The sequence below is a fragment of the Anneissia japonica genome, unplaced genomic scaffold (assembly GCF_011630105.1).
Source record: "Anneissia japonica isolate Jap-2015-1 unplaced genomic scaffold, ASM1163010v1 scaffold288292_len1863012_cov191, whole genome shotgun sequence".
NCBI lineage: Eukaryota > Metazoa > Echinodermata > Crinoidea > Comatulida > Comatulidae > Anneissia > Anneissia japonica.
Window position 1 is genome coordinate 1,687,430 of NW_022688773.1, and position 16,131 is coordinate 1,703,560.

Below are 16,131 nucleotides of genomic sequence, written 5' to 3' on the forward strand. Positions count from 1 at the left end.
TGCATAGCGCCCTCATTTGGACATGACGATAGCAGAACTACACAGTGTAGGCTCTAAACAAAGAAAAAAAAATAGTAAGCTGCCCCAGTGAGAGGCCTACCTACAATAATGTTGGTACAAGCTAGGACCACGGAGGAAATTCCTTCATGCAAGGACTGAAGGACTGAGCATTTTTTTCTGTTAAAATATTGAGTTCAAGATGTTATACACTGTCGTATTTTGACAAGCAATAACGAAATGTCCAAAGAAGTAGCATAGTTTAAGTCAAATTTGGAAAGTTTAAATCCACGTGATGGCGACAATGACGGAAACTTTAATGTCTCTGAATCACGTGTATTGATAATCGGTGGCATATGACTTTGGTATCAGACTCAACCACATTTCACCAAGAATTATTCAGTAGAAGGAAAAGTGAATTACAACATTTGCACAATTGACTAAATAAATATGCTTATTTCAAATTTCGCAAAAAACCACAAACTTGTAGGCAACTTGCTCCTTGGAAAAGGATTTTGAACACAGGTCACGTCTATCAAACGTGTTGCCAGTTAACTGCTAAACTTCTCATTTCGTATGGTGTTACTGCTGGTACTTTTTTCACTTCTTTCGGAGCAGTAATGCACTGTCTCGATGTGAGTTTCACTTCCTACCAAACCGGGTCTTGTATTCGAAACACACCTTAACATGTGTCACTATTGCATCCATAGGGATATTACAACAATCAAATTATGCTCTCACAAAATAAGTTGATAGATTTGTTTGTAATTGCAGCGTAATAAAATACAACAATACAATTTATCTACAAAATAAATATTTATGCAAAAATAAAGCGATCAACTTTCAACTACATTTCGGATAATTTATATATAATCCTATGATGTTGTGTTATAATTCGGATACATATTAAATTAAAGATAACCATACCGGGCCAGAATATCTGTAGAAAAACTATCTCAGCAAACAGATAATTTTGTATAGCTAAATCAATTTGTGTGAAAATAGTTAGCCTCTTTCAAATACCACAACTTTCCACGTGTTCAGAAACGTGATAAAATTGTTATAGTGCTTTGAAAATCAAATTTGTACTCAGGTATTTAACGGGAGTCCAGAAACTAGACAACGTACTATGAGACCGAATAAAAGTTTTACATTTGCGCATGCCTGAATTAATCATGTTTTGAAAACAACTATTAAAATAAAATGAAATATTTCAGCCCATATATTCAAGGATTAATTTTTTTAGATTGACTTAATGTAATTACGCTATCTGGGTTTTTGTTTGCTAATCATATGTATACTATAAACCGTAACGAAATATGCTAAACTGATCATGCATTTAAAGTAAGTTAAGTCCGGCTAAATCCTAAGTTCTTTTTATTATCGATCCGCCGTTGTAGTATAAATCCGGGACCAAGGTAAATCCGTTCAGCTTACAAAAAAAAAATCTAGAGTAAGAACGATCCTTAACAACTGATACCTACCAACGACCTTCACATGTGTATCTATTGGTCGATGTTTATCAAGCTAGTATTAATATTACTTTCATTATCATTACATTATCATCCTTTCCAACACCATCATTATAGTATTATTATTATCATTTCTAATACAATAATGATAATGCAGTGTAATAATAATAATAATAATAATAACAATGGTTGTTATTATCATTTATATCAGTATCATTTTCATCATATTATTATTATTATTATTATTATTATTATTATTATTATTATTATTATTATTATTTTCATCATTACTACTACTTGTAGTAGGCCTAGTAATCAAATCATCATTATTTTTTATAAGCATCATTTTCATCACCATCGTATTATTATTATTATTATTATTATTATTATTATTATTATTATTAACTAATAAAATTCAAAAATATGATACTTCTTTTGATAATCAGGGAGTTGTGATAACGATCATATCAGGCAATTCATATTTTTGAATTTTATTTACCTGTAGTTGTTTATTGTCTCATCGATCATTTGGAAATACTGTATTATTATTATTATTACTACTACTACTGTTGCTGCTGCTGCTGCTACTACTACTACTGCATTGTTATTGTTATTATATCGTCATCATCCATATGATATTCCAGTAGATTTTCATAATAATTTTGACTTGACTTCCTCATTCATATCGTAATATAGCGACGATAGCGACGAAACAAACAATACCGTCCAGTGAAGCAATTTGATTGGCTAGTGATGATGTTATCCTCTATATCTGCTTAACAGTCATTTTGTACTGTTTCACATACGAGTGTTAGGTTTACAGTAGTGTGTTGTCTTCTTTCAGTATTATATTTTAGTTGTTTTATATCCGACAAAAGGTAATACAAATTGTGACGTTTGAATTGTTTTGTTAATCTAATAAGTTGTCTGTGACCCGTTGCTTATTTTTATTAACAAATCGGTAAGTGCGATACATCAAGAGCGTACCCAGACCTACCTAACAACACTGAAACAGATTGGTCGCACGTCTACCATTCAAGTTCAACTATACTCTACGATCTAGGCCTAAAATATTTTGATTTATAGAAGACAAACCTATTAAAATGGAGGTTGAAACGATGTGTTCATTCGATGCAGTAGTTGCTAAAGATGATGTGTTAATGGAGGTAGGTTTCTGAGATATTATTTAGGTTCATTTGTCAAGTAAAGACTTGCCTGGGCGGGTGGTTAATTAAGTAACTGCTTAGCGGTAGGCCGCTGCATTGCTGTGGTATAGCAGGCTAACAAGACGAGTAACGGCGTGCTGTTGTATAACAAATATAACGTTATGGATTAATGTTATGCAATGTAGTTAGCCGCCAGAATTGATGTTGACTGTAAACAGGGTTTGCTATTTTGTAGAAGCGAAAGTAAGTAGCTACAAACGTTGCTCACTTCCTATGATAACCAGTCAGCTGGTACCTTTGTAAACCACATGGACTAATTTGGAAGTTCCTTCTTAGCACACCCACTTTCTTTGATGTCAATGTTGAATTGTTTAAAATACAGTACAATAATTAATATTATTAGGCCTACTAATTAATATTGTGCCTGTATTTTAAAAGTGATTTTAGTTTTAATGATCCAAAAAAGTCCCCTGATGCAAATACAATAACTAGCCAATAAAAAACTGGATTATAACTTCCAGACTTGTTATGATTTTTAGGGGATTTCCCAGAAAATATTGAAATATGATTGAAGAAATACATATTTATTAGGACTCTTTGGTGATACATTCAATGATTGAACTGTAAAACACATTGAATGTAAAACACTGAACACATTTGTGGCAACAAAACACAATGAAACGGGAACCTACCACCTCTTTCCTTATAATGTGTTTATCTTTTTAAAATTTAGATTAAATGAAATTGATAAATATATTAGAAAGTACTGTAAGCCGACATAGAGTACAGTATGTACTGTACAGCTTTCGATTTCCAGCATTTTTTGTGTGTAGCAAAAACTGCTCTGCACTTTTGTGTTGTGTAGCAGTTCCAAAATTGTGCATAGCATTTTTTTCTGCGGTGATAATGAATGATTATTAAAGGGAAAAAATGACACTTTTCAATAAGAAAATCACAGTGATGCATCTTTTTTTACATGTAAGGAGCATTGTATGTGTGAACTCGATGTGAAGAAGCATATTGCTCTATTTTTGGCCCAAAACATTGAATATTTAAAAAAAAAAAATTCAAGAATTTTTTGTGCACCAAGCCTCTTAGTTTTTACAGCCAGGCCTTGCTGAAGACTGAGTGGTTAATTCTAGGCAAATAATTGCGTCGCATTTGTTTGTGATGCATTTGTGGAAGTGCTTCGCAGTTAGTGTAAAACTTGTCACATTTTGCGATGCGATACTGGGTAAATCGAACGCTGATACTGTAGATTTTGGAGTTCCTTAATACCTTAAGTGTAGTTTAGATTTGAAGTGCACTGTTGTGTCGATCGCCATGAGCATCTTTTACAGTTGCAACAATAGATTTTCATTATTATTATTATTATTATTATTATTATTATTATTATTATTATTATTATGTTTTTTTCTTTTTTATAAATATTAAGATATTGGTACTATTATAGAATGTCATATTAGAATCTTGGTCGAAAGTTCACAGAATGATCAATATTGTTGTCAATCAAGATTTGATATACTTTCTCATAACTTGTATTTTTTAAAATACGATGGATTTTTATTGTTTTAGCTTAGGTTAGCCAGATACCAGTTGCCTTTAGAGCTCCAGTGAGGATGAAAACTACTGTAGCAAGCTCTCATCTGGGGCTCTAAGTTCTGTCATCAGAGCAAGTTCCGGAAGGTTCTTATTTTATTTACTACTATTTCATGGGAACTTGACTGTCTGCGACTCTTCCCTGATCGCTGTGATGCTCCTGGATAAATTTTACGAATTCAAGATCCAGGGAGGACATGTCCCCATTTTGCAATAATACTGTATATCCCTCACACTAAAATAGTTCAGAAACAGCTTCATCTAACTTGTACCCTGTTCACAAATTTTTAAAAATCTTGGATTCTCACATGTATTGTGTAAAAATAATACCCTCCAAATATTTAAAAAAAAAAAATTTCTTTTCCATCACATGGAATAACTATACAGTCCTGAGCTAGTTCAATATATAGTCTGATATCCTTCAGAACTGCAAGGGTATATTTCATTGTCATTGCGTGCAGTTTTCATGAACTGTAAATATGCCCTGGCAGGTCGCATGTTTATTCAACAATCATGAGACTCGATAATTGATAATCAAATTTTCATTAAACATTAACTGTTTAGCAAAGTTTATTAGTTTTTGCGTACTATAACCCATATACTGTTATAAGTGGTGTATAAATATTATTTTTTCATTCTTGAATGAGTAGGTCACCACTTAAAAATGGAAATTTGTGATACTCAATTGATTTTAACATAATACTAAACAAACCCTAATGCAGATACAGACATTTACAGGAGAGGTAAAAGAGCACTCTCTTATAAGAACTACTGTAGGTGTTCTTGCCCTCTCTTTGTTGTTTTTAATATTATCTTTGAATTATTTAGTTCAATTATTTATTTTTAACATTTGAAAATGTTTAACAGTTTTATTGTAGTAAAGTAGAAAATGTTTATGTTCAGCCATAAAATTAAAATTTTAAAAAATTACGATGTGAGGTATGGTCCCGTACGCTATCTCGGTAATGATAAAGAAGGTTATGGTTGGCAACAGCTAGGGACACTGACCATTACCGAGATAGCGTACTGTACCTTATCCCTAGACACTGCCATAAAATTAATATTTTCAATAATCATTCGTTTTGGTTATTATCTTTGTTTTTATTTCTCAGAAATAACTTTGGAACTGACTGTATTGAAAAATCTCGAAAACAAACCCTTTAAAATTTATCAAACATTAGATTTACTCATTTAAAATAATAAATTAAGTTATTTATGTCCAATGACTCACAAATAAAAACAGTAAATTTTGTCCTGATTTACATTTTTTGTACTACAAATTTCTGATGTTGAAACCAACCAAGAACTAGGAGGAATACTATTATTGTACTGATAGTTGTGGAGGAATATAATTTGTCGTTTAAATTTTTTAAATTTCAAACTTGAATATACAAGTGGAGCTGTGGCTTGGTTTATTGAGGTGCTTGCCTTATAATACCCAGGGTCTTTAGTTCAAATCCTTATCAAAAACCAAGGTTATGTATCATGACTAAAACAGCTCCTTTCCCCCAAGTCATGTATACAAATGCTTAAATAAAGCATATTTGGCACTGTAGGAAAACAGTGGCTTTGCTATTGAACAGGTAAACAGTTTAATAAATAAATAAGACAAGTGTATAGTGTAAAACAAAAGCAGGACATGTAATTGTATTACTCATTTTCAAACTACAGAACCCCTTGATTTTAAAGGATTTGAGTTCAGGCCCAATAGTATTTTTATACCTCCATGGTATAATCAACTTTATCACATTTTATCATTGTGTATGAGAGGTGTGTGAAGTTTTCAGGTATTATCTAGGCGTGTACTTATCGAACCATGTACCAATGGTAACTCAATATCTAGGTAGAAGTTGAGCCCATTGAAAGTACCGCTTCACTCTACCACCTATTGAATTGTTATGTAAACTACTATAGATTAAAATAGGGACTGCAAACTGTGAAGTGGGTTTCATGTGAATCCCAATGGTGTTCACTCAGTCGTGGCTAGGTTGGTCTTCAGCGGAGGTGTGTTGTTATTCTTCCATCTGGTACCTCAGGTAAACTTTTGCTTAGTATTTCATTTTTTTCTTTATATAGTTTTTATTTTTCAAAAACTATATTATTATTATTTTTAATTGTTTCTATAATTGTTTTAATTTTTTCAATAAATTATTTTAATATTTTTTAAATTTCATGCTCAAGGTATACGGATACTGTAGGTATATGGAAATTAGTGTGTGCATTTGTGTATGTGTTTTGCCTTTAATATATATCGTTTAGTTCCCTTGTGTGTATTTAATTTATATTATTAAATATTTATTTTTACTACTACAGGAATGTTATGACATATGATATGACAGATAATTTTAAAACATCAAAATATTATATTATAATATTTTGATGTTTTAAAATGATCTGTCATATATCAACATAAATGTTTAGCATAATTTTCACCTCATTATTTAGAAATATACTTCTTGAATTCTTAACAAATCCATTGTTCTTAGGCTATATTAATTTTAATTATAAATTAGAGCATATACAATTCCCTAAGTAGGTCATGTGATCAGTAGCTCAAAATCAGAGCAAGAAGGTATATTGTCAGAGTCACATGAGGAATGCATGGGTAGGGCCCATACAATTTTCATTGTGGACCAAAATAGTTATTTGATTTAAAGTTTGCATTCCTTTCTCCTACAACCTAAAGAAATCTTCAATTGCTGATGTTGTGCTAGGATTAATTTTGCTTCGCCACTTTTTGTGCATTACAATAGTTTGTGTACCTTTCATTTCCATTGACGTCACTCGAGTAGTTCAGACTTCCGATTGACGACATTGGTTTAGACAACCCAATTAGTACGCAAGCGCGATTAGTTACATCATATTCTATTTATAGTTATATCCCATCTTTCCCCGATTCGCTGATTCACATTTTGAAAAGCGCCATCAGTCGTCTGTCGTCGAGTCTAGAATATTCTTTGTGTTGTGGGACCGAATGTTAATTTTGCGTTGCAAAATACGATAAATAATAAGTCGGTTTAGGAGAATAATTGAAAACGTTCAACTATTTTGAAATGTTTAGCAATATAGTCATTTTTGTTTGCCTCGAGAAAGTGTGTTGCGTTTAGTGTAGCAAATTGCCAAGAATTTCGCTGCTCCACATTCGCTCGTGATCGGTGACAACGCCATACAAACAGCTCACACGGCAGCAGAGTGCACTGCCTGCTGAGTGGTCAGTGAACATCTTAGGCCTAGAAATAATCTAGGCATATATTTCAACGTATTACATCAATAGAATTCGGTATCAGTCAGATTGTAACTGACGGTTTGCTAAGGAGTATCTATCTAGTGAAGAATGGGCGTTGATTGCGAGGCCCAGGCAGAGAGAAAGTTTACCGCCTGGGCTAGGCTAGTTACTAAGCGACTGGAACTGAAAGACTAAACTACGTAGGGGTTGTCCTCGAGACAAAAACCAAAACAGACAAAGAAAGTGTTCATGATCAAGGCTGGGCTAGGTATTTAAAAGACAGCTACTGTACTCTTTGTTTCAAGGTATATTTTACAGAAGAGGTAGATCTCATGAATGTATCTAGCTAGAAGCAGTTTTTAGAAGCTAATGATGTAATGATTGACTGAAGAGACAGCAGAGAGAGAAGAATCAATTTGGAAACAGCTTAGTTGTTGTTGACATAGGCTTAGGCGTAGGGCCTACACTAAATCTAACATTAACAACATTCTTCACCAAAAGTAACAGAAGATGCAGAACAAAAAGCGAGTGCCTGAGCTACTTCTGAGTTTAGCACTTGTCCTAAGCCTGTTTAGGTCTGAAAATGACAGCAATACAAGTCATCTATTTAGACTTCCTGAACTAAGAGATATTCTGCTGGGACAGACAGCACTCTTGACTCAAACTGAGTTTCACAACATTTTTAATTCTGTACAAGGAGACTATGTACATCCCAAAGGTATACAAAGGGACTCAAGATTTCTACACTCCCTGATTCATTCAATCGAGCCTGAAAGATGGATGGATATGTCCCAATATCGGGAGGTCACAGCTTTACTGTTAGATCGGCTAGAATCTAGTAATGAAATACAGTTATATTTGGGTCATGCAAATAACAATGGCGAGGATGAAAATATCCAAGAGAATGAGGATGAAATTGGTGCTAATGCAATGCCACAAAGTCCGACTGATGAACTTACTCAGGAGGTAAAATTTGAATGAAGTTTCTTCTGATCATTTGAATTGTGCAGTTTACGCTGTAGTTGCTTAATATTCCACAGCAACCTGAATAATGTTATAAGATTTGCAATAATCTTAATTTTAACTAAAGACGAGACTTTTTTTTTATTCGTTGTTTCGCATACTTATTTTTTTAAAGATCATGGGAGGAGGGTGGAATAAAAATTTTGTTTCCTTATTTAGCAAATAATTTTGCCAAAAACATCAGACGGAGGAGAAAATAAAAATAAAATTTTATTAGTGAATGTAAAATGGGATGGTTAATGCTTCAAATTTATATAATTACCTAAGAAATTTACATAACTTTGGAGATTTTCAGGCAGCGGAGGGTGTAATTTAAATAAAGGAAAAATTTCATTTTTTTCTGAAATTTCAATTTTTTCGTGGCGGTGGGTTCGCTAATTGGCCAAAAATAAAATTTTATTTTTATTCGAAATCATTAATATTTGAGTTGGCGGGTTCACTATTAAAAACAAGGTATTAAAAAAGTCTCGCCTAACCACTAAAAAGTTAAAAATATTGAAAATACCTGTGTTGTATAATTAACAGAAGAACACAATGATGGTTTTAAACAAGAAAAAGGAATAAATTATATTATTATTAGACAATAGGTATTTATGCACTATCCATGCCTTGAAAGTGTAATGAGTTTCTCCGTATATACTACTGTAGATATATAGTAGAAAAAACTGTTTTGAATAGAGTAGGCTACTGTAACATACAGTAGGGCATGAATTGGTCATCTGTACATGCTGGATAATTTCTACAGTATGTTCAACCACTCTACCACATCAGGCAAGATGGACAGAGAATGCCCAAGCCAGGTTTAGCCTGGTATAGCAAGGAAGGTGTAGATTTATTATCATTTTTAACAGTAGTAATTTACATAATAGTCCAGGGATAAATGGGTTCCTCCCTGTCTCTTATACACATCTTCACATCATCCATTTTTCCACTACATGTTTAACATTTTAATTCATGTTTAATGCAAGGTATTGAAATAAGAAAAAAACAGAATACACATACAAAATGCTTCAATAAGGCCTCTGGCCCCTTGATTATTACGCTAACGCTCCACACGTATCTATTCTGATAAGCCCCCCGTTGTAGTCTACAATTCATGTTGCAATAAAGTCATTGATTATTAGCTCATGGGAGGGTTCTCGGTTATTAAATGTGTTGATCAAGGAACAGGAAGTTTTGCCATCAGTATACTTTGTTGGAAAGGTTAATCAAAGCATTCCTATTGGTAGACACAAGTGGGGAAGTAGCTTTATATTTGCATGGACTACCATAATATACTACATATTTTAAAGGTGATGCCCAAGTTTGGCAAGGTGTGCAGTATCATCAGGATTTGCTTCATAAAGGAAGTCCTTCAGTTTTTACGCTCCATTGCCCCCATTAGAATAGAATTGCAATTTTGTGCGAGATATAGTTTTTTAACACTGAATGAATCATTTCAAAAAGAGACTGGTCAATTGGGAGCATACATTTTTTTTACGTACAGTACTTTAAAACATGAAGATGCTTGAGAAAGATGGGATGTTGTGTTTGAATAATAATAGTAGGCATATATGTAAGTACTGTACGGCATAGCGCTATTGCATAATGAGTTACTGTCAAATAATACTTACAGTTTAAAAGTAAGTTAGCAAATGAATGCATGGGTTGTTCATAATATCAGTGTAGTGTACAGCAAAAAAGAAGACCAACATTTAATGGTAACTGTGGTAAAATTGCAAGTTGAACATTGAACTGCACTGCATATACTGTATCCTCATTTAGAAAATCAATATTGAACAGCCCTATTGTACTGTACATAATATTATAACCCATTATAAATAATAGGATTTATTTCGGATTCCTTTCCTAATATTCTTGGAAAAATATCCTCCATTATTATATACTGTACTACCGTTAAAGGTTTTAAACAAAGTTTGTTATTAAAAATCCTCTGATTGATTGAAAATTTTACATTTTTTTTTTATTTATTTATTTTTTTTTTATTTTGTAACTTTTTGTAGTCTCAGTTGCTTTGATATGTGAACTACATTCACATCCAATGGTTTTGAAAAATATTGTAAGTACCGGTACTGTAAAGATTCCCCAGTTTTTTTAAATGTTCATTCTCACCCATAAAATTATATTGCTCTACAAATTTTATTCTTTGCTGTCCAAACCTGTATTGTTAAACGAACCATGTTTATTTCAAATCTTTCTTTAAAAGGTGATCAAAATACAGTAGGAATTTTTAGAGTATTGTATCACCCCAACAATCAGATTTAAAGTAACAGACAGCCATGTGGTAACCTGCTTTGTAAACCTACCAATACTATTCAAATTAAGTATTGTAGTCTCAAAATGTAAAATATAGGACGCTAATAAACACTCAATTTTTACCTTACTGTAGTAAATTTTCACTGTTTTTTTACAATGTTAACAATCTATTCTCAAGATTATTTAATATGAAGTCTAACATTCTTTTCTGTATACTGTAATTTTTTCTCTTTATCTAGAAATTTTTTATTTAATGAAGTAAAGTTACATTGTAAGAACTAGTTATGGCTCTGCCAGTGCCAGCATATATGTTTATTGAGTCACCTGACTACTTTATATTCTGCTTGTTTCATAAAATTACAACTCCCTGCAAGCTACATCACTTGTTGCAATAATACAACACAGTGGTGGGATTTCAGCTGAGAGGAAATCATTGTAGAAGTGCATTGTTGTTTGCACCTTTCCATTGGTTAATTGTCTGGGAGTAGTCCATATTTAAAAGGTGTATAAAGTTTCCTAATTGGCTAAGCATCACCTTGCGGTGAGAATATAAGCCGGCTCTTCCTTTTATTCAGTTCAATAGCACTGCTTCCTTTTTCCTTGCAGGACATGGACGTGATTGAACGACTCTGGAGGCAGGATATCGATATGGGAATCTGTCGAGATGATTCCTTGTCAACAAAAGAGGGATACGAGCTCGAGAAGCCTTTAAAGAAGCCAGAAGATAATGCATGGGACAATTTCAGCATTGATAATGAGACAGGAGAGTTCATGCAACCAATAATAGATCCCACAAATCAAGTAAATACTCAACAAATAACAACAATACCGCAGCAGCCACAGTTACAATTCCCTTGCCAGACCCAAGAAAGTGGAATGACATTGGAAGAATGTTTGCAGATACTTGAAGAAGACATCTCATATCCTCTACAGGGCCCACGACAGGAACCAGAACCTGCAATGCACCATCAAATGCACACTCCACAAGAGCTGGAGCAACGTTGGCAGGACTTTGCTTCATTATCAGACATTAATTTAACTCTACCTGCCATCAATCCTGAAGTTTCCCCTGAATTTAACCCAGAATTTCACCAGCAGTCTGTCATGCCGGAAAACTTTGCAATCAACTCATCAATCAATTTTGGCATGAACTTTCCAAACACTACAGAAAACTTGAACATGTTGCACTACCCATCCAGTCACCAGACCACAAACGTAACCGTTGGTATGCACTCGTCAGACGATGTATTTTCTTCGACGCCGTCGTTATCCGATCTATCCGTAAACACAACATCTCTACCCTCTGCGTCTTTGCATATACCTGGCACAGGCATGAACTTTACAAACTTGTTGATTTCTGAGACCAACCGTAGTATTACTGATGAGTATGGCGGGCAAAATGACACATCATCATCCTCGTCACGAAACAGTACAAGTCCGTTATTGCTTGACCTGTTGAATTCGTCAAGTCTGGACGAGGTGGACACGATGGATATTGATGGTCAGATCCGTGATGTAATGGATGTGCTTGATGATGGAGATTCAGCAATTTCTCTCGGATCAGGTACGACTAATTTTTTTTATATCACATCACCATAAATAATGGTAACACCTATTCCCATTAGCCTGTGTTTTTATCATAGTTACTACTTTCGTAAACATGCATGAATTTTGTCATTTAGTGCAAATATAAATTATTAATTTTCATCACCATATTTAAGAAGTCTGCTGAGACTAAGTTTAAAGGTGTTTTTATAATTATACTTTCAATTAAAAGTTGTATGGTAAGATTCAGAACTCTTGATAAAGAGCATGAAAATCCATGTTGAGCTGAATCGGCTTTGAAGTGGCTGAGATAATAAGAGCCTGACCTTCATTCTAGTACTCTTCATCCAGGGCTCTCTTCCTCACCTGTATAAATGTCATTGTGTTTTCAAGGCTGTCAAGTACTTGTTTGTTTATAGTGTTTCTGTGATTCACAGAATGTATATAACCCCAATGCCTAGATGGCTCTTCATACCAATTACTGTTTCAGAACAATATAGACTATTTTATTGTAATATACAACCCTTAATCCCTCTTTAATCACATGATTATAGTAACTTTAGTAAAAAAAATTCCTGCACTATTGATAAATAAAGATATTCTTCTTTAAGTGATCTGCCTTTAAGGCAGATTTATTCTTATGTTAAATAATATTTTGTAAATCCTGTTTTCTTTATTATAACTTTACTTTGTTAGGTTGCATTGAATACTATCAGTATTTAATTACTTCTGAAAACAATAAAGTTTTGATTAAAAGAATACTGATGATGAAAAAAAGAATAGATAAAATATATTGTCCTCACAATATATTGTTAAAATCTCATTGTAGAAAAAAAAGCTTTATCTTTGATACTTTTTTTCATTTCAGTTTCACAGTACACTGAACAAAGTGACAGTTCCTCTCTGTACAGCGGTAGTGATGAAAGCTCGGAGGGCGCTGTTGGTTATGACGGAAGCTTGGACCAGGACGTGAAGGGGGCTTCAGGATACAGTCGAGGTAGGCAGCTGATGTTTGTCGCATGATTCCCTCGGTAGAGGCTGTGCATAGACATATGGCTATGAATACAGTTGATATGTTGTACAGTACTAAGGGGACGCTTATGTGTCTTATGTACAAATAACAGAGATTACTTATTCTACATGAGAGGTATTTACTTTACTATGAAAGAGAGTGCTTAACTGTTAAAAGTGCAGCACAAAGTATTGTTTGTAAGGACAAGAAGCTTAATTAAAAGTGTGTGGTATCATGTATTCTCATTGCACGCAATGGTACGATAGAATTACAAAAATCTTAACCTCGTCAGAACGACTGCACTTTCAACCCCAATTCACTGTACCACATTGTGGTTGAATAGAAAACCAAAATTTGTAAACAAGTTGAAAACCTCAACACTGGCAACCACCATTCCTCCCCACCACTTTTTTTTCTCCCCATCCATTTTCACATTGTGGTATCAGAAGAACACATGCCCAGTTTAATTCTTCTTGACCTGGTTATAATTAGACAGACTGAAAGAATATACTGTATTGGCAAATAATTTGTCACAATATAAAAATAGTTTCAAATTACATTTTCACAAATCAAGCAAAGTCATTTAAATTATGAAATCAACGAAACCACCAGGAAGTGAATATCTGGGTGTCTATTAAACTATATAAATTTCTTATCATTTTAGGAAATACGCAGTATGGTGGCGATCGACAAGGCCAGACCAATAACGGTAAACAGCAATCTAGTATGAATAACATAGCTCACAACCACACATATAGTGACTTGAGTTCTCGAAATGGCAGTGTCAATGGCACCAACAGTAAAAAGAACCAACAGCAGAAGAATGAGGAAATGGGATCACGGTATTCACGCGATGAGAAGAGAGCCAAAATGCTGAAGATACCAATTCCCATTGAAAAGATAATCGAACTCCCAGTCGACCAGTTCAATGAACTTCTAAAAAAATTTGAACTGAACGATGCACAATTGTCACTAATTAGGGATATTCGCCGTCGAGGGAAAAACAAAGTTGCAGCGCAGAACTGTCGGAAGAGGAAAATAGATGCAATATACACGATAGAGGAAGAGATCGATTTGTTAAAAGCAGAAAAAGACCAGTTATTAAAAGAGCGAGGGAACATTGATAAAGAGTCGCAAGAAATGCGTGACCGCTACACGCACCTTTACCATGAGGTATTTCAAAGCCTCCGGGATGACCATGGTGATCCCGTCAACCCCAACAATTTTTCTTTGCAACAGATGCCAGATGGTACCGTCTACTTAGTACCAAGAAACTCAACTTCACAAGATGAGGAAGAGAAAGACAAGTAATCGAGCCCAAAAACCAGGACATTGTTATAATTCATGCAACTCAGGTAGTGGGTAGATTAATTGAACTCGTGTATCATATTGTGTTAGAACTCAATCACAAATTTGACCAAAGTTTGAAGATATTCTAAAATGTTATGTTCTCAATATTCAATGGATATCATTGATATTTATACTACACTTGCAATACTAGTAGAATTCTCAACTCGCAGATATTTTTTTTAAACAAACACTATGTGCATTAGAGCTTTCACTGCAGATCCTCTAAAATTTTTTTTTTTATTTGTGTCAACCTAAAAAATCTTCATGTACATAATTGAAAGCAGACATATTGTTGATAAATTATCAGGTTTGTTGAAACCTTTGTAAAGAAATTGTAATATTTTTTTTGATCACAAGATATATTATTTCATTCTATTCTTTAATTTATACAACTGTTTTTATAAGGCAGTGGTTAGATGTGATATTTCTGAGGGAGTAACATATGCATGATTTTATTTTTAAAATGTGTTAATGACTCCCAATGAAGCTGATGTCTAGAGTACGGTAGTGCATATGTTTTGTCAGTTATAAGTTGTCTTATTCTAGACATAAACCGATAAAAGTAGAAATGTTCACAACCTGAAATACCCAGTCCAAAGCGATGGTATCAGATTCTAGACAATCGTGGCTTTAGAGTATATATTATCTAAATTTTATTCCAATTGTTTTCTATATTGAATCTATACAGAGAGGTAAATATTACTGATATTCCTCAAGATTATATATTGTGAAAATCTATAAAAAAGCTATATAATGTTTTCTAGAAGCCATAATGTGTATAAGGAAAGCAGTCTGGCTACTTAAGTGTGAGAGATAGGCGAGAGTGTGTTTTTTTTTTTTTTGTTTTTTTTTTAGTGAATTATTGTGTCATCATTTAAAATGTGAAAAAAAGATGTTTTCATATTGGAAGGTAGTTTGTTTTGAACATGTACTTTCTATATACAGTATTTGTATAAATTGTAAATATTGAGTTAATTTGTACAGTTTTGCTTTTGGAGAATACTGAAGACTTATTTTGCTTGTCTTGGAAGCAATGAATTTTAAGAAATAAAACAGAAAATACAAGGAAAACAAGAAACAATTTGTATTTGTATCATTTTTTTTTAAGGACATTCATTTCCTTTTTTTTCCTTTGTGAAGCTGTTAATTATTTAGTATTAAAACTATCTGTCACTGAAATGTCTACCCATTGAAAACGATAACAATCAACATATCGTGCAAACTCGTGTGGTCGGATTTTAATAATAATAATAATAATGATAATAAGAATAATAATAATAAAATAATAATAATATATCCTGTAATAATATTAAAAGAGGGGAAAATACAATTGATATGCAACTGATGAAGCCAGAGTAATTTTGAGAGGTTTTTTTAAATACGGTAATATGAAGTAACGAAAATTTATAATGGTATCAAAATCTGCCCGACAGGCTAAAAAACCTAAGCGAAGGCAGTCTAATTTGGCTGACACCAAAAGAGGTC

General features: G+C 33.3%; 1 protein-coding gene across 4 annotated transcripts in view; it reads left to right on the plus strand.

Moving 5' to 3' along the window:
• LOC117123440 (endoplasmic reticulum membrane sensor NFE2L1-like) overlaps window positions 1-15,724 on the plus strand; it is a 33,540-nt gene extending 17,816 nt beyond the window's left edge. Inside the window, exons 1-4 of one of the 4 annotated variants that reach the window (XM_033269376.1) lie at window positions 2,225-2,347; window positions 11,346-12,303; window positions 13,153-13,281; window positions 13,961-15,724. In XM_033269376.1, the coding sequence (XP_033125267.1) occupies window positions 11,349-12,303; window positions 13,153-13,281; window positions 13,961-14,607 (1,731 nt within the window). In that variant the 5' untranslated portion in view covers window positions 2,225-2,347; window positions 11,346-11,348 and the 3' untranslated portion in view covers window positions 14,608-15,724. The other 3 variants (XM_033269368.1, XM_033269352.1, XM_033269361.1) reach the window with 3 other exon arrangements.
• Window positions 15,725-16,131: the final 407 nt, after the last annotated feature.